Source organism: Ovis canadensis, chromosome 8, assembly GCF_042477335.2.
Source record: "Ovis canadensis isolate MfBH-ARS-UI-01 breed Bighorn chromosome 8, ARS-UI_OviCan_v2, whole genome shotgun sequence".
NCBI classification, from domain to species: Eukaryota; Metazoa; Chordata; class Mammalia; order Artiodactyla; family Bovidae; genus Ovis; species Ovis canadensis.
In genome coordinates, this window is record NC_091252.1 from 73,150,827 (window position 1) to 73,172,479 (window position 21,653).

Consider the following 21,653-nt stretch of genomic DNA (forward strand, 5'->3'; position numbering starts at 1 on the left):
AGGAAGTGCTGACTCTGTTGTATGACATGTGTCTGAACTGTTACTTTGATCCCCAGACTGGGAAATGCTATGAGTTGGTGTAATGCCTCCTTCCAGGGCAAAGAATGGCCACTCCAGGTGGAGGAGGATAGCAGTTCTGACTCTGCTAAGTTGGCATCACAATGAGTGTCTTGGACAGGCCCATGGAATTAAAAGGAGGGTGGCTCAGTGGTAAAGAATCCACCTGCCAGTGCAGAAGACACAAGAGGTGTGGGTTCAATCCCTGGGTCAGGTAGATCCCCCTGGAGCAGGAAATAGCAACTCACTCCAGTATTCTTGCCTGGAAAATTCCATGGACAGAGGAGCCTGGAGGGCTACACTCCAGGGCGTCACAAAGAGTCAGACAGGATTGAGCAACTGAGCGCTGAGCAAAAGAAATGAAGTTAGCTTGTACACAATGTTCAATGTTAAGACTACCTACATTCTTTTTGTGTATGCATATGTTTTTTATAACTGTGAAGGAATTAATACAGAGACAAGATTATACAAAACTTTATTGATTGAAATAGTGTGATAATATATTCCTAATACAATGAAGAATACGACATATCTTTGTTACAAGGTATTTTATAGTTGGTTAAGAATGCCCAAGCCATATGCCTAAGCATGAAAGCAAAAACGACGTATAGCAAACACGAAACAAAACTTGGTTCTACCTAATAACTTTCACGAGGCAACCATAACGTTTTAAAGCCAGACGTTAGGACTATTGAACTTCAAAAACTTAAATGCTGTTGGCCATGTATAATCCTTACTCCCAACCCATCCCATTGCTGTTAGTTGCCCCTCAAGAGGACAGTAAGCCCCCCAAAAAAGCATAATTCAAAAACACAGATTAAAGTAACTTTAATTTTGAGATGTATGCTCAAATTCACTTTTTATAACTATAGAAAAGCAGTAAGGCTAATTCTCTAGCTCTTTCTCTCTTACTATCTCCCTCCTTGCATTTCTGAATACTTTTTAATATTTATTATTGTCTAGGTGGCTCAGTGGTAAAGACTCTGCCTGCCAATGTAGGAGACTCAGGAGACACAGGTTCGATCCCTGGGTCAGGAAGATCCCCTGGAGTAGGAAATGGCAACCCAATCCAGTATTCTTGCCTGGAAAATTCCATGGAGAGAGGAGCCTGGAGGGCTACAGTCCAGTGGGGTTGCAAAGAGTCGGACACAACTGAACAACTGAGCATGCATGCATACATGTAACTGTGTAAAACCAGAAACTCTATACTTTTGTCACATTTTGAACAATGTTTTATGAGAAATTGTATAAAGGTTCTCCAATTCATATTGTTTCACAAGAAAGACAACCTTTAACACATATGCAAGGCTGAGCCCAAAGTGAGGAAGGCCACTTGAGCCCAAGGTCATAGACCTTTACTCACTGGGGACATGGAGCTGTTAGAAGATTGTTCGGGGGCTTTAATGGCCCTACAGTCTCTATCAGCACCAGCTCCTTTTCCCAATAAACCCACCACCTATGCTATGCTTTCAGCTGCTACCTGGTCCCCAACCATCCCTCATGTCCCCAGTCAAACTGTCATTCAAAAGATCCTTGTATGCAGAGATAATAAAGATCCCACTGGCAGGAGACCCTTCACTGGAAGGGCTGGGTAATGAGTGTGGTATAACTTAGAGTTAGTATAATTAAGTTATAATTTAACTTGTTGCTGAAAATTATTATACCTGATTTTGAGAATAAGGATATAGTCTTCTCAGGCAGTATTAAAAATCAAAACAAAAACAGAAAAAAAATATTAATGTGCTGCTGCTGCTGCTGCTAAGTCACTTCAGTTGTGTCCAACTCCTAGCGGCCCCATGGACTGCAGCCAACCAGGACACTCCGTCCATGGGATTTTCCAGGCAAGAGTACTGGAGTGGGTTGCCATTGCCTTCTCTGAATATTAATGTGAGTATGTGCTAAATGAGGGAACTTATATTGAGTAGGCGTTCTTTGGTGATTAGATGTTATTGTTGATAAACTATTTAGATATTAATCCAGCGATCGTGAGAAGCTTCTTAAAAATACCATTCTTATTTACATACGGTAGAACTTAAAATAAAATATTGATTCATTAAGTAGGAATATTATATAATGGAAAATGAATGTCTTTGAAGTATATTTATATAAAATAGAAACATATGGGAAAATACTTCTTCACATAAAAATTCCACTTATGTGAAAGTTGAATTACCTATGTCATGTTAACTGTCAGTAGAGACTGCAAAAGAATTATATCTGGATCACTTGTTTGTAAAATTATTTTTAAAGATTTATTCAAGAATATTTTTTAAAAATGCCCACACTTCTTTGGTTCTTTAGTTTTTATTTAGCAGACTTGGAAGAATGGAGATTATGTTAGAGATGTTAGAGACAGAAGCAAACTTCTGTATTTCAGAGAGTCCTTTTTTCCTAACTCTTTAAATTCTGATGATTTTGGGGGTGGGGTGGGGAGAAGTGCTGCTTAAATTTAATTTACAAATAAAATATAAAAGAAGAAAGAACTATTAAATAAAGTCCCTGAAGTATAATGGTGAACACTGTGTTAAGAAAATATAAAAACTAACATTGTAACATTGTAAATCACCTATAATTCAATTTAAAAAAAAGAAAATATAAGAATAGCTTTCAATAAGATTCTTCAAAACAAGTCATCTCATTCTCAGAGAGCTTTGAATTGCACTCTGCAGAGTATTTCAAGGACTTTCCACGCATCTCTCTCGGCTTCTCTGACTTTTTCTGTCTAACATGGGCTGGTATATCTCAGCCACTACACAGTAACCAGTGTGAGGTGAGGTAACTTTAATTTCAACAACTCTGTGAGCTCCTTCATACACCTTTTGCTCCTGCACACAAGGGAGAAAAAATGAGATGATAAACAGTTTTCAGTAAGTCATTGGCTTGCTCTATTTTTGATAAAACTAAGTTGTTCATGACCACAGTAGTAGTGGGCTCTAGAGCTACCTCCCAGACACATCCTCCATCTCCCGCATCCTAGTTCCCAGACTGAGAAAGGGACAGGTCACATGGCTGCTGAGGAACCACACGACTCCTTCCTGAGTGATGTCCATTGATTGCCCCAGTGGTCAGAGTCTCTTTTTTAAGAATTTGAACTGTGCAGTGAGGAGAATGGAGTAGACTTGGAGACAACTGTAGACGTGTGACTTACTTCTCCAGTTCTCCTTCCCAGTCATTATAAAACGTGGCAGCACTTTATTTCTTGCTTCCAGCTAGCTTAAGATTGATCTTTGCTGCTGCTGCTAAGTCGGTTCAGTCGTGTCCAACTTTGTGCAACCCCACAGACTGCAGCCCACAGGCTCCACTGTCCCTGGGACTCTCCAGGCAAGAACACTGGAGTGGGTTGCCATTTCCTTCTCCAGTGCATAAAAGTGAAAAGTGAAAGTGAAGTTGCTCAGTCGTGGGGTCGCTCTTAGCAACCCCATGGACTGCAGCTCACCAGGCTCCTCAGTCCATGGGATTTTCCAGGCAAGAGTACTGGAGTGGGGTGCCATTGCCTTCTCCGAAGACTGATCTTTACCTCCTAGTAAAAATCCTCCTCTCCCCTCCACTTTCCTATTTGAACCAGTTTGAATGGATTTCCGTTGTTTTTATAGCCAAAGGAACCCTGTCTTAGATGGATATCAAAAAGGGGAACATTCAGTTAACCACCAGACCAAAGTAAAGGCACCAATGGGAGATTATAATATCATAGCAAAATTGGCACAAATATGTAACGCTCTGATCCAAAAGCCACTTTAAAAGGTGTATAAAGATTCCATAAAAATGAATATTTGTGACCATCAAATGGAATTGAATACTGTTAATATCAATCTTTAGATATACAGGGAAGATCAAATGGAAACCAACTGAGAGATTAAAAAGGTGCAAGCGTGCACACAATTCTGATGGTGATGGTAACCATCAACTGCTTATCAATGAGGGTGAAAGGGAGAAGGAACTAAAAAAAGATAAGGAAAAATGAGAGGGGGTAGAGTAGCAAAAGACAGGACCTGTTCCATGGCTAGAATTTTGCTTAAACAAAAGAAAAATACCAAGAAAAAATACTAAATTTATCTGTCTGAACTTACCTTTTCCAGTGAATTGTTAATTATGAAGACTCGATATACTAGCTCATAGTATTCCATTGACACATTTTCCCCTTTTTGGTCTCTGTATGGTAAGTTGGGAGCATGGAGATTTACCAACAAAGATCCATTAATGTGGGCTATATTTATGACTGGAGGATCTATTTTTGCTGAAAGAATAGGAAATTTTGACAAATCACTAAAAATGTAATATTTCACAGGAACACATAATAACAAATCATTATTAAATTCAGGGATCAGGCAAAAGTTATCATGGAGGGATACTGCTAAGTTGCTTCAGTCGTGTCCGACTCTGTGTAACCCCATAGACTGCAGCCCACCAGGCTCCATCGTCCCTGGGGCTCTCCAGGCAAGAACACTGGAGGGGGTTGCCATTGCCTTCTCCAATGTATGAAAGTGAAAAGTGAAAGTGAAGTTGCTCAGTCGTGTCTGACTCTTTTCCACCCCATGGACTGCAGCCTACCAGGCTCCTCAGTCCATGGGATTTTCCAGGCAAGAGTACTGAAGTGGGGTACCATTGCCTTCTCCTGGAGGGATACTGGTGACACTCAAAATATAGATATCTGAGAAGTTTCTTTGAAGATGATTTTTTATTTGCAAAGACTGATGTATTCTGAATCAGCTTTAAGAGGATATTAATCAACCACTTCCATAGCATGCAGTGATTGTTTCAGAAAATGAACTATAAAGAGTTATTTGGGTGAATATTCTTGGTGTAAGGCAAATATTTTGTAGGCCCTTAAAGAGGTAAAATTTCAAAGCAGCATTAAAATCATTCGAAGACTTGTTTGTATAAGATTATTTCAATGGAACTATGTTATATACTATAGAGTAGCTGGAGAAGGATTGAGAGAGAATTTTTGTTTCTTGAATTTTGGTGTCAATAATCAGATGATCATTAACTAGGAAAGAAAACCAAATAAACCGTCACTTTAATTTCCCCCAGGTTAACTATTTGGGGGCAGGGTTTAAGGTCTGTTTAATTTAATTTAGCAAGTTAAATTCATTTAGTAATTCTAAATGAATTAATTCATTAATTGATTTTGTTGTTGTTTTCTTGTTTGGCATTCATCATGTGTTTTAGTTTGTAGATTTCTATCTTTTATAATTCTTGAAAATAAGCCATGATCAATAAATTTATAGAGAGATAAATTGATATAGAGATCGGGATACATACGCTTTTATTCTAGAATTTCAGTTCAATATCTGTCACTATTTCTTATTTGATTTTTCCATGTCTTAATTTCTTTTTTATTTTTCCATCTTTCTTTCTCAATATTTTGAATGGTTTCTTCAGAGCTGTCTTCTACTCCAATGATTTAAGAGTTGGAGACCAGATAGTAACTGGACAAGAACAGCATTTCTAAACTGATCTTTGCATGTGTGCATGCTAAGTCACTTCAGTCATGTCTGACTCTTTGTGACCCCATAGACTGGAGCCCACAAGGCTCCTCTCTCCATGGGATTCTCCAGGCAAGAATAGTGGAGTGGGTTGACATTTCCTTCTCCAAAACTGATCTGTCACTCCTCTTAAAATCGAAATTTTAATTTAATTGATTATATATTTTTGTTTCTATGAGTTCAATTCGAGTACTTTCCAGTCTATTTGATCTTAGTAATATTTTGTCCTTTGATTATGTTTTTATTCTCCTCTATTATTTCTTTAAACTTATTTATTTTATTATCTGCTTTCAATAATACGAATCCTTAAAGCATTGCTCCAGCCAAGTGCTTATTTCTTACAAACTTGCTCGTGTTGATCTGCTTCCTTGTGTTTTTATTGTGAACACATGTCGAAAGTTGGTACTCATTTTTGTTGCTTCGGTTTGAAGTTTTAAACTTTAAATAAACTTAAAAAAAATCAACCTATAAAATAGATGCAGACAAATAAATCATGACAATATGGCTAAACAAATCTTTACAGATAAACACCCCTGTACAGCTACCACCCAGACAAGAACAAGGACATTACCAGTGCTCCAGAAAACTCCATGTTTTCTCCAATTACTTAACCCCAGAGAAAAACCACAATTGTCCTAGCTTTTATTTCCATGTACATTTGTTTTTGGAATCATGCAATATACACTTTTTTGTCTGTCTGGCTTGTTTCACTCTTTTACTTTTATTTGTACATATATAATTATGGGCTGAATTACGCCCCACCTCAGACTCAGAGGTTGAAGTCCTATCCTTAGCACCTCAGGATATGACTGTATTTGGAGACAGGATCTTAAAAAAACACAGTTAAGATAAACTGAAGTCATATGGGTGATCCCTAATCCAGTGACTGGAATCTTTATAAGACTGAATACAGAGGGATGACCTTGCAAGGACACAGTGAGTGAGGTGGTCAAGGAGCATGGCTTCAGAAGAAACCAAACCTGTGAATACCTTGATCTTGGATATCTAGCCTCCAGAACTGTAGGAAAATAAACTTTTGTTGTTTGAGCCCCCTAGCCTGTGGTAGTTGGCTATGTCTAACACATACATATCCATCCATGATGCATGTATCAAGAATTTGTTTTTTTGATTGCTGTGTGGTATTTAACTGTATGAATAACACAGTTCATCCATTGTGTTATTCACAGACTCTTAGTTTGTTTTTAGTTTTTGGATATTCTGAGTAAAGTTTAATGAACATTCTTTTGTGTGTAGTTTGGGAAACAAGCATTTTGTTGGGACTATAACTAAGGGTGAAATTTCTGGGTGATAGAGTTGATATATGTTTAACTTTTATAAATACTTAAATTTTTTCCACAGTAAAGACACCATTTTTATTCCCATCAGCAGTATATGAAAGATTCTGTTTTTCACTTGACATTATTATATTTTAAAAAGTTTAATTTTGGTCATTCTAGTAAGTGTGTAGTGCCAGTTAATTGTGTTTTAAAGTTGCATTTCCTGCTGACTAGTGGAATTTCATGTTTATTGGCCATTTGAATGTTCCCTTTTGTGAAAAGACTGTTCAAGTCTTTTGCCCCTTATTATTGATGTGTAAGAGTTCTTTGTACATTCCGGACATAGTCCTTTTTCAAAAACATGCATTGTGAATATTTTTTCTCTGTGGCTTGCATTTTCATCATTTTAATGTTATATTTTAATAATCAGAAGTTCATAATTTTAGTGTAGTCCAATTTATCAGTCATTTCCTTCTTCATTAGTACTTTTGGGGGTCTACCTATCTCCAAATCATAAAAATATTCTTCCATGTTATTTTACAGTGGTGGTTTAGTTGCTGAAGTTATGTCCAACTCTTGCAAGCCCATGGACTGTAGCCCACCAGGCTCCTCTGTCCATGGGATTTCCCTGAGCCATCAGGGATTCCCATGTTATTTTATAGAAGTCAGCAAAAGTTTTCTGTAAAGGGCCAGATAATAGATATTTAGGCTTTGTGGGCCATGTATGGGGCTTCCCAGCTGCCTCAGTACGTAAAGAACCTGCCTGCCAATGCAGGAGACATAAGAGATGTGGGGTCAACCTCTGGCTTGGGAAGATGCCCTGGAGGAGGGCTTGGCAACCCACTCCAGTATTCTTGCCTCGAGAAACCTATAGACAGAGGAGTCTGGCAGGCTACAGTCCATAAGGTCCCAAAGAGTCAGACATGATGGAAGTGGCTGGGCACACACACGCATACATGAGCCATATGTCTCGTTGTAACTGCTTGACTTTACCATTGGTGAGTGAAAGCAGTCACAAACAAAGTGTAAATGAATGGGGGTGGCTTTGCTCCAATAAAATGTGATTTTATAGAAACAGAAGTAGGTCAAGTTTGGCCCACAGTCTGTAGTTGCCAAGTTTTACTGTTTTCATTTCGCCATACTTGATTTTGAAAATGAGGGATGTAGGGGACCAAGATTTCTTGTTTTTCCAACTGATCCAGTCTCCTTCATTAAAAAGGACAGTGGTTACTTTACTGAATGGCACCATGGACATGGATCACATGACCTCATCTGTGTAGTGCTGCTTCTGAACTTGGGTCTGAGCATTTGCTTCTGCAAGGTATCCCATGGCACCGTCAGCCTGGTACAGCCTCAAAGTGGTGTTTTCTGGAACATAAGGTTGTATGCATTTGAATCTCAAAACTTTCTGTATTTAGGAAACATTTGATTCTTAACAGTCAAGACTGAAACATACACCTTTCTTTGTTTCTCTAAAGGGCTTTTCCCTAGTCTGCACTTTTATTGAGAGTAGAGCCCTATGTGGGGGCAAGAATTTCTGGGAGTGCACTCCCCATGCTGCGCTGGCTATGACATTGTCTTCTGTTCAGGGAATGGCTGTTTCCCCTCCCAGGGTCTAGTTACTACTAGTTACTAAATTGGGCAAATGTCCTCAGGGCAGGGGGACTTCACTTGGTTTCTTCTCTGGTTTCTAGCTGCTCTGTTTTGGCACCTGGGGATTTCCTTCCTTTTCTTTCATGTTCCTCTATAGAGTTAAGAGAATGTGGTATATTATATTCAGAATTTCTAAGCCTCTTAGAAAAGGGGGATTCATTTTAATTTGTAACCAAAAAAATTGTTAATTCACTTTTCAACTATGTTGGAAACTTTGCCCAATTGCCTGAAGAAGGAATTCTTATTTGTTTACGTTTTAATCATGCAAAGTGGTTGATATTTAATTCTGTTTATGGTTTTCATGCTCCAAATTCTGGTGACCATAGACCTCCTGCCTATCACTTGAAAGATGAGAAGCATGAGTCAGTTTTGTAGGCCAGTATGATATGTATAGGGCTTCCTGGTAGCTCAGCTGGTAAGGAATCCGCCTGTAATGCAAGAGACCCTGGTTCAATTCCTAGGTTGGGAAGATCCCCTGGACAAGGGATAGACTACCTACTCTAGTATTCATGGGCTTCCCTTGTGGCTCAGACTGTAAAGAATCTGCTTGCAATGTGGGAGATCTGGGCTTGATCCCTAGTTTGGGAGGATCCCCTGGAGGAGGGCATGGCAACCCACTCCAGTATTCTTGCCTAGAGAATCCCCATGGCAGAGGAGCCTGGGGGGCTACAGTACATTTGGTCACAAAGAGTCAGACATGACTGAGTGACTAAGCACAGCATAGCACGATATGCATAACTGATTTTCTCCTAGTAATATTTGTTCTTTCTGGCCTAAGTTATGACTGTTGAAGAATTTTCCTTGAATCATGTGCATACAGACCTCGTCCTTTGAATGTATCGGCTTATTATTTTAGATTCTGGTTGTTTGATGTGTTATTTGATCCTACATACAGATGAAGCACATAATGTCAAGCACTGACCTAGGAACACCAGAGAACCTGACTTACAGACTTCCTAAGGGCTCCTGATCTGTGATCTATGATGGAGGAATCTGTGACTCAGAGACCATTATCAGCTTTTTCACTGGACTGCGATTGTGTTACAATGGCCAATTTAAGATTACTTGACCTCACAGCACTGTTTTATTCATTGACTTCTCTTTCCTTGAGATAGTCACAAATAATGCCGTCCCCTGATTTCCTCCTACGTCTTTGGCTGTTTCTTTTCAGTCTCCTTTTAAGATTTATCCTCCCTTTCTTTAGGATTGACTGGTTGGGTCTCCTTTCAGTCCAAGGGACTTTCAAGAGTCTTCTCCAACACCACAGTTCAAAAGCATCCATTCTTTGGCGCTCAGCTTTCTTTATAGTCCAACTCTCACATCCATACATGACTACTGGAAAAACCATAGCCTTGACTATAAGGACCTTTGTTGGCAAAGTAATGTCTCTGCTTTCTAATATGCTGTCTAGATTGGTCATAACTTGGTAATCCTTGGGGACTCAGAATACTACTTCTGAACACAAAATGGATCAAAGATTTAAATGTAAGAGCTAAACTATAAAACTCTTAGAAGAAAACTTAGGATAAGTCTTCATAGCCTTAGATTTGGCAAAGGATTCTGAGATATAATGCCAAAAGCATGAGCAACAAGAGAAAAAATAAGTGGACTTGACTTCATCAAAGTTAAATACTTGGGGCTTCAAATGATGCCATCTAGAAAGCTCAAAGAGAAAACACAGAATGGGAGAACATACTTGAAAATCACATATCTGATAAGATATTGTTGTCCATAATACATAAAAAACTTCAAATTCAGTGATTAAAAACAAAGCATTCAATTTCAAAATGGGCAAAGGGTCTGAATAGACAGTTCTCCAAGGGAGATATGCCAAAGGCCAATAAACACATGAAAAGATGCTCAATATCACTAATCGTCAGGGAAATGCAAATCAAAATCACACGAGAGACCACTTCATATCCACTAGGACTGCTATAATCAAAGAGTCAGATAGTGGTGCTGAGGATGTAGAGAAATAGGAATCCTCATACTCTGCTGATTGGAATGGAAAATGGTGCATCTGCTTTGGAAAACAATGCAGCATTTCCTCAAATGATTAAACAGAGTTATAAGGTGACCAACTGATTCCACTTCCAGGTATATACCCAGGAGAATTAAAACATTTCAACCCAAAAACTTGCATATGAGTGTTCACAGGTACTCTATTCATAGTAGCATAAAGGTGGAAATAACTCAAACAACCATGCATCAACTAAGGAAAGTATAAACAAAATGCAGTGTATTCAGGTACTGCAGTGTTTTTCAGCAGCAAGAAGAAATGAAGTACTGATATATATTACAACATTAATGAATCTTCAAAACATTACATGCTAAATGAAAAAAGCCAGTCACAAAAGATCACATATTATGTGATTCTATTCATATGAAATATGACCAATAAATGGTGCTATTTCTTCCATGGACAGAATTCACTGGTCTAGGATACAGGAAGTAAAAAATGGAGGGGCAATTCTCACTTTTAAACACAGTGAATGATTCATCAAATGGTTTGTTTCCCATACACTTGATCCTTTCCTTCTTCTGGGTTATAACAACAACAGTTTCCAAGAATTGGAAGTTAAGGCTGCCTCCTGATGGTTGGGAGATTTTTACGCCATTTAACCAACAAGGAGGAAAGAGGTCCTTGTGTTGTCTAGGGTGACTGGTTCCAATTATCAAAGTGAAATAGAGCTGTTATAAATACATTGGGGTCAAATATGCTAGGCATCCTCAGAAGTGCTTCTTAGAACTCCTATTTTCAGAGATAAAAATTAATGTAGGCTATGTTAAACTAATAGAATAAAGATCAAAAGGACACAAACCCCTGAAAAATGAAAGGCTGAGGTGCTGGCTGAAAAGAAAGCAGATGCTGAGTTAATCATGAGAGGAGAAGTTATGAATATTAACTACAGCTTCATGACTAGTTGCATTGTGAGGACTATAATATCTGTATTTTTGTTCTTGTTTTGTTATGCATATCTTTGTACATACACTTTAGACACATTTTTCTCATATATTTTGTCTACTATTTTATATGAAGTCCATTAGTTTTTTAAAAATAATTTTCATCAGAAGTTATAATACATTATTCTGAGATTATGACTAAATTAGAAGGAGAACAAACATTATTGAGAATTGGATACAAGAGAGTATTTTGGATCTCCTGTTTTGGAGAGGTAACTCAAAGCCTTAATTTTCTCAATAGAAAAATTGTCTAAAGTATATTTTCAAGAACGTAACCCTCATGCTTAGGAAGGGCAATGTGAATCCTTTCTGCTATATAAAAATACTTTCTTTTCTAGATGGCAACATCCAGGCAGTAGGATGGAGTGTCAGCTTCATAATCAGAGGCAGCCCATTTTGAACCCCAACTTGGCTTATATAGGCTGTGAGACCTGGGCTATTTCCAAAGAGTCTGTCCCTTGATTTTCTGGACAGTAAACAAGAACAGTAAAATCCATCTGCTAAGGTTGTTCTGAAAATGAGATCAAATGAGATGATGGTGTGCACCTCAGCAAAGCCCAGGGCCTGGTAGCTAGCTAGCCAGGCTCCGTGAGGGCTATTGAAGGTCAGGGAAAGCAAATGCAAAGAAATGCCATGGAACTCACTTTCCCACCATGGAGTGAACCGCTGTGTCATGGTCCAGCCTGAGTGGATCCCAGCCAGAGTTGTCTTCACTCTCCCATAATAAGGTTCCCATATATCTGACGTTTCATTGGTAAGGTCACAGAAGAACTCTCGAATCCCCCAGCAGTTCTCTTTATTTTTCCACTGTCTCTCTCCATACCTAGAGACAGAAGAAGACAAAATCTGAGTTCCTTTATTCCACTGGAGAAGTTTTTTTCAGTCTATTCAGTTTTCAGACTGGTTGGCATTTGTCCTCCAATATCATCAGCACCCCTGTGAAAGCTGACAGTTGCTCCTAAGTCTCTTTAAATGTTTTTTTCTTTTTGTTAATAAAAGTGCTATCTTGTTGAAAGATAAATTCAAGCCTGATAAGCTTCTGTCCCTAGCATAAGGGTTTTTGGGTTTTTAGTACTTAGGCAAGCTTTTCTTCTGGTGTCTGAACCAACTTCCATTTTTGACTACGTCCTTCAGCCTCCTGGGGTTTCAGTGCTTTGTGGTTTTCCTCACTTCTCATCAGCCTGCTGTTGAGTAATACGCCTGGTTCTGAGAAGTTGCTACCACTTTTCATCTCAGGTGATGTTTACTCAACACCTAAGGCCAATCTCTTTTTTTGACAACTGATCAGAGGTGGTAGTGAGGGTTAGCTGAGTTTTGCAATTAGAGGGTGGGAGAGAGGGAGGAGAACCCAAGAACATAATGTGTCAAAGAGTCAGATACAGTAATTCAGCCTAACACTCTGGGATGGTATAACAGGAAAAGGGAAGATTATTAGTCACAGATCAGAGAAAACGCAATAAGGTGATGGTGGGAACAGAGGAGGGATTAGATGCTGGGGAGAAAAGCCCCCAAAATATTTGCTGAAGGACTTGAAATATAATTCTATAGTCATATAAGGAGGAACATTGATGGTATTTGTACTCTGCAAACTATATGTTGACAATAGTTTCATTATATCAAAAGATACCATATGGGCAGAACCAATAACATATATCAAAAACAATTTAATGTTTTCTAACATTTATTGATGAGACATTGTCTTTGCTAGCTAAATTTAGCTGTAATGACTGGCTTATGTTTTTGGTGTAATACCTTATCTTTTGTCCTATTCCAGAGGGACAAATCCATGAGTATATCTATGTCTAACAGGGATATATCCATGAGTATATTTATGAGATATCTAACAGTATATCCATGAGAACTGGATAGACCCAAAGCAAAAAATTTCAAAAATATTAATCTGCATCGTGCTACTGAAAATACCACATAGGTAAGATGGGATCCAGATATTCTGAATTTTATACAAGTCTGGGAGCTCTATTTAAGCAAAAGAATTAGAACTATGAAATTCTTCTATGGGGCCCTAAAGTCTAATCTTCATTAATTTCACGGTAAAACAACTTCTAATCCACTGTTTATATTGAACCACAAATAGGCTCATTTTGGACATGTTTATACTGCCTAAAGGGGAAGCATAAAAAGATCATTGATCCCCACTTCCTATATGCAAGGAGCGTTTTCAAAATAGATGCCCAAGTCTCTTTTAGAAGTGGAGAAATTTTTATGATAAAGATTCATAAAGTTTATAATTGCTGCACAAAACATGTTGAAAAAAGCCACCAAGACCGAGAAACTTTTGGAGATAGTCCTTCTGAAGTTAGAGAGATTGATTAATGGAAAAATTTGACCTTGAATCTATCCCATGCTAGAGAGACAAGAATGAATTTATGGCATAAAAACTGCCATTTTGGTCCATAGCTGCATCTGATCTTCTGAATTTCTAATAGAAAACCATAAAAGCTAAACAGTAATATTGCCTGCCTCATGTTCAACTAGCATCTCAATCTATGAAAGAGAAGGAAGAGCCTCAATTCCCACCTTGTACTCCACCGCCCCACCATGTCCAGAAAAAGATGTGTGAAGGGGAACATCTGCTATCTGCAAATCAGAAACTTCTGTTCCCAGGCCTCGATCCAGGAAAGGAGTAGATTATATCTGAGTTTTTGCATGGATCCATCAGAATTAGCCTGAAGATCATGCAAGAGGAACATGTTGTGGTGTGTTCCAATTTGCGTTCATGCTTACAGGAGGCATTCCATTTTAAAAGGACTTTTCAGAAAGCTGTGATACATATACACAATGGAGTATTACTCAGCCATTAAAAAGAATACATTTGAATCAGTTCTAATGAGGTAGGTGAAACTGAAGCCGATTATACAGAGTGAAGTAAGCCAGAAAGAAAAACATTAATACAGTATACTAACACATAATATGGAATTTAGAAAGATGGTAATGATAACCCTGAATGCGAGATAGCAAAAGAGACACAGATGTATAGAACAGTTTTTTGGACTCTCTGGGAGAGGGAGAGGGTGGGATGATTTGGGAGAATGGCATTGAAACATGTATAATATCATATAAGAAACGAATTGCCCGTCTAGGTTCTATGCAGGATACAGGATGCTTGGGGCTGGTGCACTGGGATGACCCAGAGAGATGGTATGGGGAGGGAGGTGGGAGGGGGTTTCAGGACTGGGAACACGTGTACACCCGTGGAGGATTCATGTTGATGTATGGCAAAACCAATACAGTATTATAAAGTAAAATTTTAAAAATTAATTTAAAAAAATAAAAAAATTAAAAAAATAAAAGGACTTTTCCTAAATAGCAAACTCACCCTAAATTTAAAAAGACTTTTAATTGAAAATGTACTTTACACACTCACTTCCACGTGTCCCACAACTTATTTTTCAACTATCAATAGCATCAGTTTAATTGAGATTGAGTACTTATTATATGCTAAACAAGTCGCTTCTAGCACTCAGTGGACAAATGTATAGGAAGAGTCAATTGTGAAGCTGAAGGCTGAGCCTGTGAGGCCTCAGTGAGGTCTCCTAGGGATGAAGTACCTCCCTCCACAGACTTCACGTCATCATGCATTTTGTGTCACCTTCAGGGGAGACACTCTCCTGCCCCTATCTCTGCTTCTTCTCAACCCTTTTGAAACTGACAAAAGCTCAGATCCTGGCACACCATCGCGTTCTAGGGCACGGAATCTCAGCAGCCATCTACTAGCTGGAGGAAACTCAGACGACTTACACTTTATACTGCACGAAATAGATACTGTTGTTCCCAAGACAAGCCCGCCCAGGCTGCCAGTGCAAAATGTTGTGAAAATTTCGGGATTGAAAATGGACTCGTTGAGGTTTCAGAGACTCGTTGGCTGGCTGAGTTTCTAAAACAACAAGAAGAGAGACAAAACTGAACATTGATACAAGCACCATTGTCATTAGCCATAACTGGCAGGGTAGTAATATCTCCACTGGGATTCTTTGGAAGAGCTGCTAGAAGAGCAGGTGGTAGAGGTGGAGCCCAGAAATTAACATTTTGGATCTTTGATGTGATGGATTTTGATGCATGCTAAAGTCTCAAAACAGTTGTGATCCGGACTGTAAAAACATATGTGCTAATCTCTCACATCACTCCTAAACGGGAGAGGAAGTAACAGTAGTGAGAAGATACTGTCTTTTGATCTGTCCCTGGTGGTGATGAGATATAATGACTGAGATGCCCATCTTCCTAGGAGGCCTTGTATTACCACCCCTCAAGGTTTCACCTGGGATCAGCTCGGCCTCCAGGACCTCACCATAGCACTCATTCCTCTCTCTGGTTTTTCTTCCATCTCCAGGTCCTGCCTCATTGTCTTCTTCCTGTCTAGTTGACCTGGCTTTATTCCACGTAGGTTGCATCTACTCCTGAGTAGATCCTCTTACCTACCTGCATCCTGGTTCCAAGTGCCCGAGCATAATTGCTCAGGTGACTGGTCTAAGCTATGGAGGGAGACTGCCCGAGCCAGGAACTTCCCTGAGAGGCATCTCATCATGGGTCATGACGGGAATGGGCATAATTTCACACTGGCACAGTTTGTGCTTTCTTGCTCAATTAATGGGATGTGACAGCTCAGTCTCACCAGCCTTTAGTCTGCTGGAGATAAAAGATCTTTGACAATTTTTTTTTTTCTGGAGTCTGAAGGAAACCAGAATATATCACCCCCAGAAATGTCTCTTTGACATAAAAATTATTTTGAGCTGAAGGCAACTGAGAAGCAGCAAATGCAGTAAAAGCTTTCTTGATCCCCTCCTTTTCTGCCTAAATGCTATGCTATGCTGTTGCTCAGTCATGTCCAACTCTTTGTGACCCCTGACTGTAGGCTGCCAAGCTCCTTGGTCCATGGAATTCTCCAGGCGAGAATACTGGAGTGGGTTGCTGTGCCCTCCTCCAGGGGATCTTCCCAACCCAGCGACTGAACCCAGGTCTCCTGCATTACAGGCGAATTCTTTACCCTCCGAGCCACCAGGGAAGCCGGCATATACATTCTTCTTTTACTTTTACTGGAGACAGACTCTTACCGGCCCAAAGAAAACACTAGAAGAATCTGCAAATGAAACTTCTCCATTAGTTTCCTCCCATGTATTGACTTTCCCGCAGATTGCCACCTTTGGAAGCCTAGAACTGCTCTCCTTTGTCCTGTCATATTTGCACAGGTATATCATTCCTTGTTGAAGATGCTACAGAAGCTGGGACTTTCAGACGCCATTTTGAGTTCATCTTTGTTTAAGTTCATCACTAGTGACATGCTGTGTATGCACTCATAAACAGTTTTTCTTTTATTAATCTTTTTGCTAGAGTCCTAGTTGACTTTTTTACTGAATAAATTTGTCATGTAACATTGTGTAAGCAAAAAAAAAAAAAAAAAAAAAAAGAAGAGAGTACCAGATGAAAACGTAAAAGAGGCAGAATTAAAGCTTTGCCTTCCTGACAGGCCCAGCGTTTCTGCTGAAGGATAGGAGATAGGCAGAAGCAGGAGTCAGGAAGCATGTCTCCCCCACCTGTCTCTTCCTCATCTTCTATCACTTGCCCCCTGGCTTCTCCAGAGTGTCCTCCTTTCTCCTGCTCTACCATGCTGGGCGTGGCCCCATCTGAGGTTTCTGTATTGGCCCTTTCCTTTTCCTCGAATACTCTTCTCTGGATTTCCACAAGCCTCATTTCTTCACCCCCTTCAAGTCTTTGCTCAAATATCATTCAAAGGGAAGTGAATATTTTGATGCCTATGATCTCCGCTCTGAACTTTCGAAATTTGTTATTCTCAGGGCTTCCCCGGTGGTCCAGTGGTTAAGAATCCCCCAGCCAATACAGGGGACACAGTTTTGATCCCTGGCCTGGGAAGATGCCACATGTTGTGAGGCAACTAAGCCCGTGCACAATTACTGAGCCCACATACCCTAGAGCCCACGCCCCACAACAAGAGAAGCCATCACAATGAGAAGGCCATGTACTACAGCTAGACAGCAGCCCCTGCTCACTGCAGCTAGAGAAAGCCTGCAAGCAGTGAGGAATACCCAGCACAGCCAAACATAAGTAAATAAATAAGACATGTGTTATTCTCTAATGAGTAAGGCTGCTTCCTTAGGTATTTATTTCTACCAACCAAATAGTGTCAGTGCTGTTATTTGGTTTTTATTTTTTATTTTTTTTGGACTTCCTTTCATCCAAAGTACAAGAACATATCTCTTGGAAAGAGTCAAATGCCATGATTGGTTTCGCTCACACAAGTCACTATTGGATCAATCATATTTAGCACATAAAAACTTTGAAAGTTTTCAGGAGTTGATAGGAAGTGATAGGCACAGTTTCTTAAAGACCCTGCCTACAGTTGATCTGCTATCCTGAAAACAAATGGTCCAGTGTCCTTTATCTCGTCTGTGTTCAGGCTTCTCTCATTTTTGTGACACCGTTGGTAAGCACCATCAAAGAAAATAACAAGCCCTCTGTGAAAAACACCGCAGGTCTTTTACCTGCAAGAACTCATTGAATTTGCCCAGCTCACCTATGAAAAGGATAATATTATGGCCTTTCTCTTGCAGACCAAAATCCAAGCGTTGGGGAGGTAAAAGAGCTGGCAAAGTGGCAGACAGTGAAGCTGATTTTATACCAATGCTGTCTGGCTCCAGAGCCTGCCTCTCAGCGGCTACAGCAAAACAAGAGCAAAGCCTGGGGGGACAGGAGCCAGTGGAGGAGGCAGAACAGTGAGGAGTCAAAGATAGTCCTCCCTTTTGCCCTCTTCCTCCTCTTCCTGGCTGGCATTAAGAAAACACATTTTGAACATTAACCATCTATCAGGCACTGTGCTCAGAGCTTCATCTCTTTTTTCATTCTTACAACCACCCAATAAGGTAGAGTACTTTTATTAGTACGTTTTACAGATGGGAAAACTGAGGTCTAAAGAAGTTGTGTGATTTGCCTAGGGTCGGTAAGATGCAGCACCTAAGTCATTTTGGTGACACTTAATTCCTGTCATATTCTTTTAATTGAATCCTTGGTATGACCAAAGACCAAAGGCATAGTCTACCCAAATCCACACATTTCTGGGAAATGGAGGCTTGAGTTGTGTTTAAATGATCAGTCACTGGGCAACTGTAGAATGCTGGGAAAGCTCCTTGAGCCACTGACACTGAAAGGTACACATCTGTTAACTGGGGCCCCCCATGGTTTTGCTCAGAGGTAAGCTGGGGTGACAAGATGCTCTCTGTTCTTGAAGACTTCTCCATGAATGCCAATAGCAAATTCTCACATGTTGTTTATGATCTATTCTATGCTAGGCACGGTGCTAAGCACTTGGCATATATTATTAACTCATTTAATCCTCACAGTGACCTGCAATCCCCATTCTACAGATGAAGTAATCAAGGCAGAGGCGGTTTAAGCCAATCAGCCCAGTTTTTCTAGATAATAAAGAGATAGAGTTGAAATCCAGGTTCAGGCAGTCTGGTTTAGGAGCTCTGCTTGTCCCCTGAAGTTGAAAGAAATGCTAAGGAGACAGAGAAGGGTGTGTATTTGTCCTGTGTGGAGTTTTTTGAACCCACTAGAGTGCCTCCTCTTTAGTAGCTACTCATGAAGTCCAGTCATGTATTTATCCAGGCTATAGAGGGAAACTGGGCTTCCCAGGTGGCAGGCAAAGAACCTGCCTGCGAACGCAGGAGACTCAAGAGACATGGGCTTGCTCCCTGGGTCAGGAAGATGCCCTGGAGGAGGGCATGGCAACCCACTCCAATATTCTTGCCTGGAGAATCCCCATGGACAGAGGAGCCTGGGGGGCTACAGTCCATAGGATCACAAAGAGTCAAACACAACTGGAACGACTTAGCTCACTGAGAAACGGACCCCATGTCTGTTCTGACCAATTTGTGACAGGAGAGAGCTGAAATCTTTACAAAGCCCAGAAGGGCGAGACTGCCATGTCCAATAGTGCCCTGGAGCAGGCTCTGATGACAACACTGAGAAATTAGGAAGAAAGGAAGCACTTACCTACCACACCAGGCAGGAGGACACTGAGGAGGAAGCCTAGAAAGCAACACTTCAGCGTCATGGTTGCGAGTGTGACTGGTCGGGTGGCCAGTGTTCACCTCAATGAGACGACAGCGCTGGACAAGAGAGGGAACCAGAATCCTCTCGCTCAAAGATCCCCTTTTGGTTTTAACCATGCTTCTTGAAGTAAATACAATTTCATCCTGTTCGTGTATTATCATTTGAGAGGAATAAGTATTAAGAATCATTTCAAAAATATTGTCAGTTAAGTCACTTTAATGTTGGGTTGGTGGGCCGGGGGCAGGCAGGGTGAAGAATTATGCAAGATTCTTGCAGGTGAGTGGAGGAGGCCTAAACGGCATCTGGCAGAGGGGGCAGAGGGGCTGCCAGTGACTCTGAGTAACGGGCTTGGCGGTTGCAGTGATCAGGGCCCCTGGCAGTGGTTCAAGCAGGTGGGGTCTCTGGCTAGTTTTTCCTTTTCCTCCCTTCATGGGAGCTCCTCGAGTAACCTCCCGGGTGTAGACCTCATACCCTCTGTCCGCCTGGCCTCTCTGCAGGACTCCCTCCCACCTCTGCGGCCATCCCAGTCCGTAGCGCCCTGGGCCCCACGCAGCTCATGCTTCTTCCTTTTCCATCTGCACTCTCCATTTCCAGCAATCTAGCTGATCAAGATTTTGAGCCCAACAAACCAAGTAAACCCTTAAAAGGAGGAAGACCAAGGACAATCATTTTGAACTATGTTAAATCTTCGTCATATCTTCTTGGAAATCTAATCAAACTAGGTCATCTGTTCTTTGCCCATGATTCACTATATCAGTTTTCTTACCAAACTTTTTTTTTTTTTACTGCATGTTTTTAGCAACACTAAGATTATACATTAAAGCACAAGAAACTCAAAGATTTTTTTTTTTAAAGAGGCTTTTGGGGTAAAAGAAGAAATACATGCTGGTTTCTTTTTCCTCTTGGGAAGTTGAACTTTCAAGCTCTTGGTAGCATAACCCCTTCAGTCGGGAATAGTGATGGCTGCTGAGCAGTATCCATTAATTAATAATTATTTAAGTAATAAGTAAGTAAATACTTGACTCAATAACATAGTTTCTGCCCTACCATGAGATAGGCATTGTTCTCAGCATCAAGGATGAAGAAGCAAATAACATAGACATTGTCCCTACTCACCCGAAGATGAGTTTTAATGGGGGAAGTAGGCACATTCCCTAAGCAGGATGGGGGGCTTTGTGGAAACAATGCTGGGTTTTCCAGCACTTTCTGGCAGGGTCAGACTTTTGAATCCAAACTCCTTACCTCCTCCAGGTGAAGTTTCCACTGCTTCTAAGATGACTTAGGCTTTCAAAGAAGAAACAGCAGCCTATCTCAGGTGCCCTTTGTATGAATACTTTCTGAGGGATCTTTGTCCCTTAGCATTTTCAGCATCATCCTTCATTTCCTTGCTCGTGATTCACCACTGAACGCTAGACTTTTTACTCACCTTGGTTTCAAGTGGGGAATAGTCATTTAGGTTTGAACCATTGATATTCAATATCTTTAATGCCAATAACTCATGTATTAGAGGAACCAAATTGCTCCAACTTCCAGTTAAGAAAAAAAAAGAAATGAATTCAAGGTTTAATAAGTAGAGAAGCAGAGAAGGAAATTGGGGTTTCCAATGTAGTGACTTTTTGTAGGAACAAATAAGGGGAAAATGAGGGGGGGAGAAGGTTGGGAGAGGGCAGAGAATATACTAAGAACCAAATTTGCTCAAATATGTGTGAATGTCTGTGCTATGTTAAATTTCAGAAACTGAGCTCATCTTGTCACCCTCAGATGAGCTGTCTGATTTTCTGAGATCACAGTCTGCATAAAAGCCGACACTGCCAACCATGCCTCGAGTTAATGAAAAGATACAATTAAAATACCACCAATTGGAAAGCAGAGGAATTTGTACAGAATTATTTCAAATCAAATGAGATTGCTTTGGGAAGTAAGAAACTTACAGACAACGGGAGACCTCTGCTTTACTCGGCTTCAGGCATGAAATGCTATCTGCAAATTTGTTCCCTCCCCTCCCAAATCCCCCAGTCCCAGCCAGCAACCCCTTAGCAGGAAGAGGCCACCTCGACAGTGACCACGGATGCCTCTACCGTGTTGGATCTGGAGAGAGCTTGCCTAAAGCCTTGCCTTGGACAGACCTGAT

General features: G+C 40.3%; 1 protein-coding gene across 1 annotated transcript; it reads right to left on the bottom strand.

Annotated features, from left to right (window-relative positions):
* Window positions 1–515: 515 nt before the first annotated feature.
* IL22RA2 (interleukin 22 receptor subunit alpha 2) lies at window positions 516–19,566 on the bottom strand. Its single transcript, XM_069598506.1, has 5 exons — window positions 19,463–19,566; window positions 15,197–15,332; window positions 12,082–12,260; window positions 4,125–4,291; window positions 516–2,882 (listed from the first exon to the last, which is right to left on the bottom strand). Exons 1-5 carry the CDS (start codon window positions 19,521–19,523, stop codon window positions 2,733–2,735), a joined length of 693 nt encoding a protein of 230 aa, XP_069454607.1. The 5' UTR covers window positions 19,524–19,566; the 3' UTR covers window positions 516–2,732.
* Between the last annotated feature and the right edge of the window lie 2,087 nt (window positions 19,567–21,653).